This window comes from Scleropages formosus, chromosome 22 (genome assembly GCF_900964775.1).
Source record: "Scleropages formosus chromosome 22, fSclFor1.1, whole genome shotgun sequence".
Lineage (NCBI taxonomy): Eukaryota > Metazoa > Chordata > Actinopteri > Osteoglossiformes > Osteoglossidae > Scleropages > Scleropages formosus.
Window position 1 is genome coordinate 13996181 of NC_041827.1, and position 15110 is coordinate 14011290.

The 15110-nt window shown below is 41.0% G+C and overlaps 2 protein-coding genes across 3 annotated transcripts in view; one reads left to right on the forward strand and one right to left on the reverse strand.

The window, feature by feature from the left end:
- Positions 1 to 2007, forward strand: part of col2a1b (collagen, type II, alpha 1b) — a 44090-nt gene extending 42083 nt beyond the window's left edge. Inside the window, 3 exon segments of the mRNA XM_018742303.2 lie at positions 4 to 191; positions 331 to 573; positions 717 to 2007. Of these exon segments, the coding sequence (XP_018597819.2) occupies positions 4 to 191; positions 331 to 573; positions 717 to 863 (578 nt within the window). The 3' untranslated portion in view covers positions 864 to 2007.
- A 770-nt stretch (positions 2008 to 2777) lies between these two features.
- LOC108928345 (leucine-rich repeat-containing protein 3-like) lies at positions 2778 to 7489 on the reverse strand. Of its 2 annotated transcripts, none has more exons than XM_018742243.2 (3): positions 7144 to 7489; positions 6740 to 6817; positions 2778 to 5582 (listed from the first exon to the last, which is right to left on the reverse strand). In XM_018742243.2, exons 2-3 carry the CDS (start codon positions 6747 to 6749, stop codon positions 4558 to 4560), a joined length of 1035 nt encoding a protein of 344 aa, XP_018597759.1. In that variant the 5' UTR covers positions 6750 to 6817; positions 7144 to 7489; the 3' UTR covers positions 2778 to 4557. The 2 variants fall into 2 exon arrangements, with proteins under 2 accessions (XP_018597759.1, XP_018597758.1); XM_018742242.2 differs by having other exon boundaries at positions 6740 to 6820.
- Positions 7490 to 15110: the final 7621 nt, after the last annotated feature.

The window sequence follows — 15110 nt, forward strand, 5'->3', positions numbered from 1 at the left end:
CAGGTGAATACTGGATTGATCCTAACCAGGGCTGCACCATTGATGCCATCAAGGTCTTCTGCAACATGGAGACTGGTGAGACATGTGTCTACCCCAGCCCTGCCAGCATCCCACGCAAGAACTGGTGGTCCAGCAAAAGCAAGGAGCTCAAGCATGTTTGGTTTGGCGAGACAATGAATGGAGGATTCCACGTAAGTAACCTTTTTCTCAGCTGAAATTAAAACAATTGCAGTAGAAGTAGGTATTTGTTATCCCTCCACTGGGTACCAGAACACTATGGCAAGAAAGTCCCCACCAAACTGTAAGTCTCACTTGCTGTTCCCCCTGCAGTTCAGTTATGGCGATGACAGTCTTGCACCCAACACTGCCAGCATCCAAATGACTTTCCTGCGCCTGCTGTCCACGGAAGCCTCTCAGAACCTCACCTACCACTGCCGCAATAGCGTGGCCTACATGGACAATGCCAGCGGCAACCTGAAGAAGGCTCTGCTGCTGCAGGGTTCCAATGACGTAGGGATCCGTGCTGAGGGCAACAGCCGCTTCACGTACAGCGTGCTGGAGGATGGCTGCACGGTGAGGGACGCAGATGTACATTTTCCATTAAACATGTGGTACACTTGATGTTATCTCAAATATAAAACTTGCAAATACTCCCAGTGATTCCAGAGAGGGACCTAGAAAGTGTCTAAGGCATTGTCTTTTCTTTATCCCTATAGAAACACACAGGGCAATGGGGAAAGACAGTGTTCGAGTACAGATCACAGAAGACATCTCGTCTGCCCATCGTGGACATTGCCCCCATGGATATAGGTGGAGCAGACCAGGAGTTTGGAGTTGACATCGGTGCAGTCTGCTTCTTGTAAAGAAGCAGGAAGAAACATACAAGATAAAAAGTAAAACACACAATCCAAAAAAGCAAGAAGGAAAGAAAGAAGAAAAATCAACACCTTTTTAAATAGGACTTTTTTAAGTAAAAAAAAGTACTTTCCAAGTCATACTCCAAGGATATCTGCACTGAATGGCACCAGCAATATTGATCTGTGATTCACTGAACAGTACAGTCTCTTCCAGATGATCCACTTCCTGAAACCCAAATGGACTCCACCCGCCTTGATCTAACCGCCTTTGTGAAGAGAAGGAACGATAGAAAGATGAAGCATGTGAGAGAGAACAAAATGAAAAAAAAACATGACTTGGTGTTATTTATTTATTCTCTGCCTTTGTAAGATCCTTATGGGGTCACAGTGTGTGACAGGACCGAACCTTTCACATGCACACGTACATCTGCAGGCCTGGTCCACACCCACCCCACTCTCCTCTGTCCTTCTCTCGACCCACCAAGAAAATTGTCTAACCCGGACCTTACAAAAAAATCTGTGTAATAAGTGCAGGTGTTCCTACTTCTACCACCACAATGTGTAAGGATTACTGTGTATTATAATAAAATCAATGGTGCTATTGTTGTAAAACAGTCTGTATTTTTTAACAACCAGATACCAAAAAATCGGTATGCTAAACGTTTTTCACCCTGATGCCCCAAAATAATTTTTTTTTAGTTCTTTTGTAATGGATACACAATGAACTTCCATTAACCCTGATTAGACTTAATCAGTCTTTTTAAAGCTACCTCACGCTGAAAAAAATTATCTAAAATCTTGATGCTAAATCCAAGCTTACGGAATGTAGCTTGGATGAACTTGGAGCTTGATGGGGAGTGCATGCTTAGGTAGCCACATCATCAAAGGGTGCTACAAGTGCTATACTTCAAGGTCCCGCCCCCTTGCATTGCCAAACTTTGTCCCGTCCCCTTCTCAAGTTCACTTCCATCCCCAACCCAACACCCACCCAACCCTCTCACACAGAATACCATGGCTACCCTGGCTGACACACAGACGGATTGATCTGGGACATGAAGGAGCCCTGAAGATCCCCCCTGAGCTCACACCCCAGAACTGAATCGCACGACAATCAGTCACTTTATTTTACCAAGGATTGCCTACCATGACCAGGGCCCATGGTATCCTAATGTGTGAGGGTGTGTATATTTTTATTAATTTTATTAATGATCATAATAATAGCAGTATTATTATGATGATGATCATGATTTTGTTTTTGTTACGGTTTTAATTAATGTAAATTGGAAATAAAAGAAAAAACATAACAATGATGTTGTATTTTATTCGTTTTTGTGTCACATCTATAAGTCCTATAACGTGGAGAGTCTGGGGATGCTCAACACTGATTATGTATTTTCGTTTTTTTAAATCCCTCAGGCCCAAAAAGACAACCAAAAAATCTTGAATCGGTAACAAGATTTTTTCTCTGTGCCTGAGTTTGTGTGTTTGTACTTACATGAATGTGAGAGATGTAGTACAGATCTCACAGAAGCAGTGTCTGAGACACAGAGGGTGAGGAGTGCTGGGGGATGGATTCTTTTTGTCGTTTTAGACGTAATAAGTGAAATAAATCATGAATGGAAGTGGAAAATGAAGTCCTGTACTATTTTGTATATTGAAATTGGTCTCTTTTCCATATTTTATTAGAAGCATGGTAGAGTAGGAATCAGTACAATGACCAATTATTTTGTGAACTGTCATTCAATTTTCATTCCACACTTTTCTCCTTCATAATAAATCATAGATGCTCATCTATAAACCAAACAGAGCTACATTTGTGTTTTTTCTAATTATCCTTGTTTTATTTAAGTATGATTTCATTATTTCTCAAAACAATGATGTTACTTTGTTTTGAGTGATTCACATTAATTTCATGGCAGATACAACAAGAAGAAAAATCATGAAGACAAGGTACAACACAAATAAATTGTTTAATTTTAAAAGTACACAATAAGAGTTTCTCTTGTCCTGGTTTTTGTGTCTTGCACCAAGAGGCATCTCCATTAAGAGGACACTACTTGGGTGGTACAACATTTACGACAGGATCTCAAGAAATATTGCTAGTATATCTTCATATATTATGAAAAATGGTTTTGGTTATTGAACTATAAAAAGGATACAATAAGTAGGTTGAAGTTGTGGACAAAGTCAGCAACAAAGTCAACATGTATTGAAAAAAGTTATTTGGTTTATATCAAAATCAAGAAGTGTGTTGCTGTCACACAGCATAAAGTATAAAAACCATCACACAAACAGTGAAAAACATTTTGTCTGAATCTGCTCTACAAGAACAACATAAGACAAATGCAGTTTGCAAACATTTTCCACACTGGATATTCACAATTAACAACACACAAGCAGATGCCTGACGTTCACATTCCTATTTCCAGCCTACATGGGAATGTAGTTACAATGTTCAGATTACCGCAGTGCAAACTTGTTCGATATAACTGGCAGCATGAAAAAGAGGCATAGTATCTAAAAAAGACCAGATTTTCATTCAAACTATGCTGCTCCAAATATTAAACTTACCATCCTGTATGTATAATTTAGCACATTAATTATTATTTATTATGCCTTTGATTAAAACCTTTATACCTTACATGATATTTCAGGTAGTGCTGTGATGTTAATCTCATCAGGATGAGACAAATTAATGAGAAAAAGTCATATAAACATGTCAATAACCAATTAATTTTTACATATTCAAATGTGTTTTTTGTCTGGGTATAGGGAATATTCCCTTTTCTCTATAATCTACAATAATTACATTTTAAATTCAGTTTAAAACATTACACTTATGTACTACATTTCTATCTATTCCTAACAAGCTATTAGGTACATTTTCAGTCTTTTCTAAATCTCTTATTCATTTTATTCCTCAGAACAGCACATGTCTTGACTCACCCACTACAATTCTCCAGCAGTGTTTTAAACCTATCCTAAATTAAACATGATTGCTACCAGATCACTGCAAGCAGTAGTCCCATTTAAGCACAACTCGGATCCTCACATTAAAAGCACATTTAAATGAATGCAATTAGGATGGTGATGAACAGTCTGAGGCCTAGTGGTAAAGTGTGTTCTCTGACACTGGAAGAATTTGGGTTCCAAAATGGTAATGCTCATTACCATTCATCTGAGCCCCTCAACATCACAGTCCATAATTATATCCCAGGCTTCTTCATGCTACAGAAATCCAATATGTGCCATTTGGTTTGTAGTCACATTTGCAAGTTTTTCTTGGCTCCTTATCAGACAAACACAGACAACCTGTGTGAGAACGGGGGAGCAGGCAGCCGAGGCATGAACTGTAATTTTCTCCCTTTAGAGATTTTACTGCAGCCCAAAGACTCTAGGTGCCCATTTGCACATTTACAGATTGCAGGATCCTAATAAAATGTATGAATGTATTTTTGATGGTAGGAAAGTAAATTGGAAATAGTTTTACTGGCAAAAATGTAACAACTTTTCCTGGAAACCTTGATTTTAGGATTCTGACAAATTCACTTCTAAGACACCATTGGTGCTTATCTCAGGTGACATCGGTACAAAATTGTTTAGAGCCCATAGGCTGCTGCTGTATATGTACAGTGAAACATCATAATATTTAAAGTAATGAATGTGGGCAACAAATGCATGACAAGGTTAGACTGTTAACTCAGATACCAGTGCTGAGAGTGTCAGTGTCAGCGGGAGTTTTACGCGGACTGGGCAAACTTTTCAGATATTCAAGATGCCGACGGGCCTCTGCTTGGTTTTGGCGCACATAGTAGACCACATAAACGATGACCATGAAGAACCAGGCAAACATGGTCACCAGCATAGCCACATCTGTGGTCTTACGCTGCAAGCTGCAGAAGTTGACCCCAGCATCCAGCAGCTTGACCAGTGGCTGGCCTGCATGCTCCCCCGCCCCACCCAGCTCCTCCCATCGACTGCCCTCCCCTGCTCCCCTCTCCGAGGTTTCGCACACAATCCCGTTGACTGTCTCCGGCTCAAGGTTGAGGGTTTCCACAAGCTCCTGCAAGGCGCAGTCGCAATGCCAGGGGTTGTGGTACAGACGGGTCTTTGCCCGGGTTGAGCCAAACTCCTCACGGCTCGCCCGTCTCAGCAGGTTGTGGGAAAGATCGAGCAGCTTGAGGTCCGGGTTCACGTGGCGGAGGGCACCTGGAGAAAGGGACTCGATGCGGTTGTGAGATAGGTGAAGGTCCTGTAGGTGAGGGAGATCCTCAAAGGCATTCTCTGGGATAGTACGTATGAGGTTGCGCTCAAGATGGAGGGAGACGGTGTCCGTAGGAAGCCCATGCGGGACCTCACGTAGCCCAGCGTCCGTGCACAACACAGTCCCACTATCCCAGGAGCAGTGGCAGCTCTCCGGACACTCGGGGGCGACCGGCCCACAGAGCCACAGAAGCAGGATGCTGTAGAGCCACAACTGTTCCCTCCTGCCACGCCCACAACAACCACTCCTCCGGCCAGCACCCATCGCCTCACCATAGCCAATGATGCATGCAGAATCCAGCAGAAGAGAGAGGAGCCGGTGATCTGACAGGCAAGAAAGATCACAAAAGTGGAAGACGGAGGGGAAATGGTGGGAGAGTTTTAGAGAAAGTGGATGGGAACTAGAGAGGCTTTGGGTACAGCTGCACCGCTTCCATGGAAGACAAAATGCTGAAATCAAACCTGCAAAAAGACAAAAAAGCAAAGCGATCAAGACCAGATCAGAATTAGTTTCAAAAATACTTCCTGGTTAAGTGAGCTTTTCCAGAAAATCTTCATCGCAGTTTAATATTTCCAGGATGCATGTCCCTGCTTACTAGTTTAATCCTTGGTGGCTTTACAACAGCATTTTATGATAAGCTGAACACACAAAAAAAGCATTTATTTAATCCCGCGTCCTTCCTGTTCTGATCTTAACAGCTTCAGTCGCACAGTTGGCAGAGATGGGTTTTAGTCAGCTTGTTCATTTTTGTTAATCTCATTCCTGCCGAGACAAATACGTATCTGCAGGTTTACAAAAGAAGAGACAAAGGACCCTGAGATCAATAACAACACACCACTGGGAGACTGTTATAGTCAAGAACATCAATCCTTTAAGAGGTCGATAAGCACAGAGCTGGACCTGTCTGTCTTCCACCACAAGTGCTGCAGGTAACAGCATCACCTGCGTGGCAAACAAGGGGGTTAAAAGACAAAATCTGGGTCTGTAAACGCAAAAAAAGAGGAAATAACAAACAGCTTTAAAAAATGTATCCAGATTGGGACTCCCACAGAGAGCCGCTGACTGTCGCAGCGTCGGAAGAGGATGGAGAGTTTCCACCGGAGCCACCGCACCCATATAATTAACACCTTACAATAATCACTCTTTTACGCACAACACCAGCAGAGTCCAGCAGCAATCGCGTGTATTTTCAACGAACGTATTCTGAAGATGTGTCAAAGGCGGTATGAGAGACGGTGGCGTTGTGGGGGATCGGAGCGCCACGGTGCGAACCTGTGCCGCTCCGAGGGTCCATTCACACACAGCCGGGTCTTCAGCTCCGCAGCCGCGCACATCTTACACTTCACTCAGCCCTCATCGTGACACCCCACTGGCAATGGATTCTGAGATCGATCGTTCGTCCTCAAGCGCTCAGTTTACTGCTGCCCAGGTGCAACCTGTAGCCAGGCTGCCGGTTCGGATCCCGCTCCCTTGCTGTACCCTAAGGTACCGCATTTACCTCAAACAGATACAGTAAAGTACCGTGCTATAAATCACTGAAATTATCTAACACTAACTTGCCTCAGTGACACATGACATGTCAGGCAAACTAAGCTAAGGGTTAGTCATAGCAACTTACATTTATTCATTCAGCAGACGCTTTGCTCCTCAAAGCGATGTACATCTGATCTGTCATCTCATAATGTGAACGTCAAAACTTCTGGAAAAAAAAAACAATGTTAAATTCACGTAAAAGTTTACACTATTTCATTTGTTTGTATACTTCCTCCCCTACTTCCAATACGAGAATTCCTTAAAAAATAACAAACACCGACCAATAGTTGCAGTCCTACAACAAATGATACGTATACGAATAAAATACATAGTACTCTCAAAAAATGAGTAGATCAGTAGAGAAATTCTAATCTATTGCGTATGACTGATTCACTAGTATTTTACACTTTATAAAATACTGATAATGTGATATGAAAATGATTATCGTTCGCCCCAAAATTAACGTGGAACCGAAGAAGCCGTACGTACCTGACACTGAGTACAGCGGCGACGCTCGGGACACAATAGTAGCGATGAGGGCGTTTCGTTTCATCTGGAGAGCGGAGCCGAGCGGAGCGCAACGGAACTGAGCCGCGCAGCGCTGAAGCACGTAGTCGCCCGCGAGTAAGGCGAATTAAAGGTGGTCGGTGCCTCGACTTTTCCAACGATACGTCAAAGATGAGTCCATTTCCACAGAGGGGTTTTGTGTCACCAACTCTTCAACCTTAGAGGAATCAGAAAAAAAGCGTCAGTAATGTCTACATATTTACACAGTTACATGTATTGTGGAGCATAGGATTTATCTGAAAAGGCAAGATTTCTCTGTCCTTCAGTGGTGAGATCTTGATACAATAAGAAGCCCCATCCCCTATTTTTTGGTCTCTCTCTCTCTCTCTCTCTCTCTCTCTCTCTCTCTCTCTCTCTCTCTCTCTCTCTCTCTCTCTCTCTGACACACACACACACACACACACACACACGCCTCCGCGGAAACAAACCCTTAAAGTACCTGTTTCTGATTACATTTATTTTTCTGTGACTAGAACCTGTCATGGACATAATCATTCTGAACTTCCTTTTATTAATTGCTAGGTTTGATTATCCAAATAAAATAAATAAACAAATGCTTTGAAAACTATGAGCTGTACACCCAATACTACAGTGCTTAATGTTATTGAACTTTAATTTTAAAAATACATATATAAATAGTATCATTCCAAAATACACATACTGTACTATTTTTAAATATTATAAAAGGTTGGAAATGTTCACTACATCCTTTGGAAAACGTGGCAGCGGTCACTGGGATTGTTCATTGTGTTCTGTCTGTACGTGGTTTTGCCAAGACAAATCTCAGTAACTTCCGTTCATTTTATAATGCAAAATCTGTGACGGATAAAAGTTTTGATTGTGGAGCAAGAACTATTCTTTCTGTTCCAAACTGTGTTTGGCAGAGAATATTATCGAGATCCACCCAGAACTGAATTCAGACAAAACAGCAGGATTTTTCAGACTTGTAGGGTGCGTGTGTTTTTATTATAGGTTGTGTTCAGACATTTCAGTCATCCTTTACGTTTGTTTCAAGATGCATGATGAGCTCTCTTTTCCATTCTTTATAAGTCGCTATGCTCAATATTCAATGCTTTTGAGGCGCACCAGCGAGTAGAGTAATATCACTGCCAGTGCAAAATTCCAATAAGCCACTCAAAATCGCAAAAAAAATGTGTGTGGATCTTATACCGCAACTTAATTTCCGTAGTGGATTGTATTCACACGCACTGTAACTGTCTGAAACCGCTCGTCCCAAGCGGTGTTGCGGCGAGCCGGAGCCTAACCCGGCAACACACAGAGTTTAAGGCTGGAGGGGGAGGGGACACACCCATGACGGGACACACCCATGACGGGACGCCAGTCCATCGCAAGGCGCCCCAAGCAGGACTCGAACCCCAGACCCAACGGAGAGGAGAATCTAGTGAAACCCGCTGCGCCCCATAGGTTGTGTTTATCGCTTTCAAAATCATTCATAGGAGCTAACTAGCACTGTCATTTTTTTACTGATGGCATTTGTTTTTTTTGCTAAAATAAATTAGGAAAGAGAATATATATATATATATATGGTGTATATATTATATAACAAGGGCGTCAAAGTAGCCGCTTAACACACAGTTTAAAGATTTTAGTAACGTGAAAGCTGTTAAAACGAGAGAAAAAAAAAAGAGGTGCGGAAATAGAAATCACATGGAATTTTCCATATTACTGAAAACTCCTTTCTTGTAAGGAGATGTAGAAGCAGTCAAACTTGGTGGGAGCATCTGTCAAACTGATCTCTGGCTGAAGGTGCGCCAGTGAAAATAGTAGGTAAACTTAAGTCTGAGGAGCTCAGCAGTATTCCGAACTACAACCAAAAATCAACATCACTTTCTGGACACATCCGTCAGTAGTCCTCAATTTCACTACTAGCGCAGCGGTACTCTCTTTATGCAACAGTTTTAATATCCTACGTATTAAGCATTATACTATCCACGAACAATTATCAGTAGCCAGTTGTTGGCAGAGTTCAGTTATAACAATCAAACAGCTTTCGGAATTCGGGTATAGTCGTCAAATAGGTAAGAGAGCTTAGCTATTCGTCGAACAAGTTGCAGTTATCGTCACGCAACTGTTCCTGTATAAAACGTCCAACCTCCCAGTTTAGTTATAATCGTGAAGCAGGTAGCAGAGCTTAGTTGTGATCGTGAGAGAGGTGGCAAAGTTTAGTTATATCTGTCAGGCAGCTGTCAAAGTTTTGTCGTAAATCGTCAAATCATAGCTAGCAGTTTAATCATCGTCAAACTGGCAGCAGCAGAGCAGCTGAGTCATAATCGTCAGAATGCTAGAATATAGTTTAGTTACAATTGTCAAACACAGCTGGCAGAGTTGTAAGAGTCACAAAGCTATCAGAGTTTGGTGAAAGTTGTCAGAAAAGCTATCCGTTTAGTTGTTGTCGTCAAGCAAGTAGCATAGTTTAGCTAAAGTCATTAAACAGCACGCAGGAGATGTGGAGCGAAAGCCGGGTTCATAACTGCGTGCTGACGTCACAGGATTTTAACTGGAGATTAAATAGTCTCTACAGAAACAATCAATGACTCCCTTGAATTGAAGACTTTGAATTTCCCTTTGTTCATAAATTCAGTTTAGTGTTTAGGCCCAAAGCTAGTTTTCCGCAAAGTTGTCCAGAAATAATTGACTACGTTCATTTCGTCTTATAGTTACGGTTATTGTAAAAATTGCACTTAGGAAGGAATAACAGATGTAATTTTAAAGTTGTTGATGTATAGTTTTACATGCACCCAAAACATAATTTGAAGAAAAAAAAACATGTCAATGTCATGCCACTGTTAGAGTGTAGCAGCCTAATCCAAATCAATTGGTGAAGATGTTACCTGATCCAGTAGAGCTGCTAATTAACTTTTGTCCCAGTAAATACATCTCATTATTCCAGTAGGCAGTGAATGAATATTAGCTATGTTTATGTTATTAAAATGCTACAAAATACACACACATACTGTCTGAACTGCTTGTCCCATACGGGGTCGCAGGGAGCCAGAGCCTAACCCAGCAACACAGGGCACAAGACTGGAAGGGACACACCCAGGACGGGACGCCAGTCCGTCACAAGGTACCCCAAGCAGGACTCGAACCCCAGACCCACCGGAAAGTAGGACCCGGTCCAACCCACTGCGCCATCGCACCCCCCCTACAAAATATACAGGAAAGTAAAATCTTTTTGTGCGTTGTTAGTAATAAATGTTGACACATTTTCATCATCATGGATCTTCAGTGAGAAATACAAATTACCAAAAGTACACAGTTAAGGCTGAATTCAGCTGATGTTACATGAAGTATAAACACCATTAGCTAGTATGAGGAAAACTGTTCACAGGGGTCCTCTAGGCCTGGGACCAGGGCAAGTTTTGTGTGGCTCTCAAGATCCATTCATCATCAAGAAGGTCAAGAAGATGCAAGTCAACATATGGATATTTCAGAGTCATTGTAAATACCTCATTTGCAGGCCTTTCAGCCAATTTTGAAGATGGCTGCCAACGTTATCCATGATGTTAAAATTTTAAGCAAAACTCAACAATTAGAATATTACTAAAGTTTTTCATTCATTTTGATTAACTGGAATTTGTTTTTCACTTCCATGGTTTGGAAACCTATTAAACAAAATGAACTCAATTTGTGTGATGTTTTTATTCTTAACCAAGCTTTTGTTAAACTGCCACTGTTATGCTGTGTACTACCAACTATCTGTGCAAAACATTGTGGCATAACCATTATTCCACTAGCAGAATGTAATTTCACACCTACTTCACACACACCATGCCCACACTGAATTTGAGTGTGTTACAGAACATGTAATCCACAACCAAAATACACACCCACGTTAGACACACCGTGCCCACACATATGGCAGAGCATTATGAAACTTAACCTTATTGTTCACAGGATATTGCACTAATCTTAAAAACTACACTCTAAGTGTGTGTCTTATTGCATGAAACCAGAACCCAGAATATGGACATAATTGACAGGCAAGCTGGTGAACATCATTGTGATTTATATTTATCAGCAGCCTACCAAGATTTCTCTGTTTTATAACAATAATCCATTAAGTATTACGTGACATGTCAGGATTTAATACAGTACTGCATGTAGCAGTAAATTTGAAATTATGATGCTCCTCCTTTGTTAAATCTATCAATTCAATTCAGGCAGAAATACCAAATAATCTTAACAGCTAAATTCCTTAGGTTTGAGCCAGTCAAAGTTACCCATCGTCCACAATTATGCCTCCTTTGACCAAAAAACATCACATTTTGTTCTAATTTTCTAATCATACCCAATTTTACATGGTCAAATTTAATTTCACCTACAGGTATGCAAATGAATCAGAATGCACATTTATTAGGAAATCTGCAGTTAACATTTTGTATAACTTGTTTAAATGTTTGTTTCACTTACCTTGACAAAACAGTAGAAAAATTTGTATTATACAGACCTCTAGCAACCTAGTAAAAGTGTACATATAATGTAGGCTCCTGTGCATGCATAGTGTTAAAATCACCACTCTTCACTATGCACCACTTGCTTTTATTCTCACTGTAGCACTGTAATTAGATATAATCTATAATATATGGCATCCACCCAAACATGACCAGTAGATAAAACATAAAATTTATTTTCAATTGTCCAATTATGTGCAGCTATTATTGCTGCAAAAAGCAGCCTTAATAACTTTGAATGAAATTCCGGTGACAAAAGCTGCAAAATGATAATGTAATTAACAATTGGTTCAGATGAGTGTGGGGAATAGAAGGAACAATGTCCTCAAAGGGCAATATGCACAGAAGATGGCTCAGCAAAGAGGAGAAATAGACTAACAGAAAATGGACAGCAAGGACAGCTCTGAACTTTAAGGGAGCGTTTCAGGATAAAATACCTTGCTAAACAGTACTGCAGCAGGAGCAGGATTTGAACCCAGGTTCTGCAGCTGCAAGGCAACAGCTTCAACCACTGCAATATGTGCAATTATTAGTAATTAGTTCTGATCATCCTGCAGAACAAAATAACACCTGAAAACACTTTTAAGTCTAGTGGCGCAAGATAATAGTCAGTGGGCTCCTAAGCTATTGAAGAGCTAGTGACTCACCCCATATTTTAAGGGTGGACATAGCTGTAGTTTGAAAACTTTATTATAGCACTAATGGCTATAGCTAGCGTTGAGTTTATGAATTACAGAGAAGTGTCTGTTTCAGCAAAGTAAAATGTTTGTTCAGGCAATGTGTCTGGTAATAAGTTCAAATATCATACAACTCTGTCATGCCCCCGACCACGTGCCTGACGACCGCACTTGGGGCTGATTCAGGAGGCAGGGTATAAAGAGGCTGCTTGGAAACATCTGACTGTGCAACCTCAACTTGAGAAGCTGCAGTCCACTGGAACTATCCTTAAGTCTTGCTCCCTGGGTGCTTTCCTGATCCCTTCTCTGTGTTCCTGCATTTTGGTTTTCCTAGCTTTCAACCCCCTGTGCTGCAACCACGACTCCGGCTCTTGGGTGCCCCCCTGGATGACATCCAACGATCGGTCAACCCTTGCCTGTCCCTGGCCACGCTCTTTGTCTAACTCGTTTTGGAAATAAAGCGCCTGCACTTGAGTCTGTTGACTTTGATTTCTGAGTTCAGCCATGACAAACTCTCAAATTTTTACAGAGGCCATTTACATTTAACAGAATAGCTTGTAATGATAGCCCACATTAAGAAAACAAGGTTCTATTGTGGTGTAGTGGAGGGTCACAGCTCTTGGGATGTGGTTGTGAATCTGGATCTGTCTGTGTAGAGTCTGCATGCTGTTCCTGTGTTCAGTCCAAAGATGTGAAGACGTTTCTGTACCCTCCCTTGCCTTTGAAACCATATGAGTGCTTCCTAACTTTTGACTTGATGGCATTATGTCCTCATTTTAAAAATATGTTGATACTAAGGGTGTATGGTGGAGAGGTGAGGTCTGAGTCACTCCAGAAAACGGTTAGGGAGGACTAAGGAACAGGATCGGATTTGACTGGTGATGGGTAGCCGGTCCATGGACTGCCACTGAGGTGTGATATGACTAGTGTGAGGCAAGGTGCAGAAAGTCTGCAGCTTAGCTCTATTCAGTCATCTTGCTTGTTCTCAAAAACAACCCTTGCTGTTAAGCAACTGCGTTTTTCATTTTATTTTTTGCCAATACGGATGTTTGTTCTGCCTTGTATCGGGACTAGGAAATCACTTTGTTCTCCATGTATTCCTATGGCCTTAATGAAAAAACCTGGTAATGAAAACAAACTCCTGTTAAGCGTGTAGAAAAAAGTACAAGGGCAAAATACTTTTGGTGTTTGTACTCAGCAGCTACATCTTCTCTGTACGAGAACATTGACACAATGGTGGCTACATCAGAAATCAGCTGTCTCCCTAGTCCATCTAAAGATGGTAGAAAGTGTGCCAAGTACTTTGCTGCTGCACAGCACCATCCCTATGTCATTATTCTGGAACTGGCAGAAATGCTGGAGCCTATTTTTAATTAAGAAAAGCTCTGATAGTCTAAGATAAATGGAGTAAAAGTCTCCAACTGTCACAGAAACCTAGAGTGGACTGCTACTTTGCTGCATCTCCTGAATTCAATGTAACTCTTATCGATCTGGTGACTTTGACGTAGTCATAAAAATACTGAACAAATGATTGAGCCTTTGCCGTTATTATATATCTTCTCCATCACTGTCCTCCACCAGGGATTTGTCGGAAAAAAAAATCTCATAGTGCAGCTTTGTAATTTAGCCAAATGTCAAAATACTGTTATAAACAGTGTAAACCTCACATGCACAATTTTGAAAGAGTAGTTGGATGAACAGTTTTTTGCAATCTGCAACAAAATGGTTTTCCAAGACTGGGACATGAGCTACAAGGCAGGTATTGGTCTCAGGATTTATTAATGCTATGGAAACAGAAAGGAATTATTCCTATAGCAGAAGATGACAAAGAAAATTTCTATATCTGTGGAATTCAGTATATCAGTGACTCTTCAGTGTCTTCTTGAAAGACCAGCAAAAATTGTGATTCGTGGAAGCAGATGAGCTTGAGGGAAGCTGATTTAACAGTATTTACCTTGCAGATGGAGGCCGTGCTGTCCCAGTGATGTCACTCCTCCCCACAAACCCGGTCATCTCAGTGAGCACGAAAGAAGTAGATTGCATTTGCTGGCAAAAGGCTCAAGAGCAAAAATGCTGGGAGTCAGCCATGGGCTCAGTGAATGTCACATATGATTCAAAATCTATTTCTGGTCTATAATTGAATAAATTCTGGGCACCCCATTGGCTTTTTACATCTATTGTGAGGATATTTTAAACTGTATTGCGTTTCTTTTTGGTGTAACATTTTCCCCTTTGGGGTAAACAGATTATGGACTGGATTTGCACAGATTAAATATGCCCCATGTGATCAGTCACGTTTGAGCCAGACAGCGCGTAATGAGAATTGAACTTTTGGCATTGGACCAGCAGAATGAAGACTATTGTGATAAACAGTAAATCTAATTCAAGGGATTTTGTTGTGCACAGTACTTGTCCACAAGGCTACAGAAACCAATTTCACAGAAACCAATTTCACTTGTAACCCAAGCTGTTCTATCCTGAAGGTACAAATATTTAATGGGTTTTCTACTTTAATTGCTCAATGGGAAAATCAAAATATTTTCACAGTAAAGACTTGAACTATTAATTTATTTTAAAAAATAGATTATTGGTTTGTGCCTTTGAAAACCTCAGTATTCTCAGGTGCTCAGCTTAATTTATTACCCAGTTCTGACTAATATAAAGGACAGCAAACAAGTCAAAAAGAAGTTAAAATACAAGATAAATCCAAAATACTGGGACAGCAAATAAAATAAAC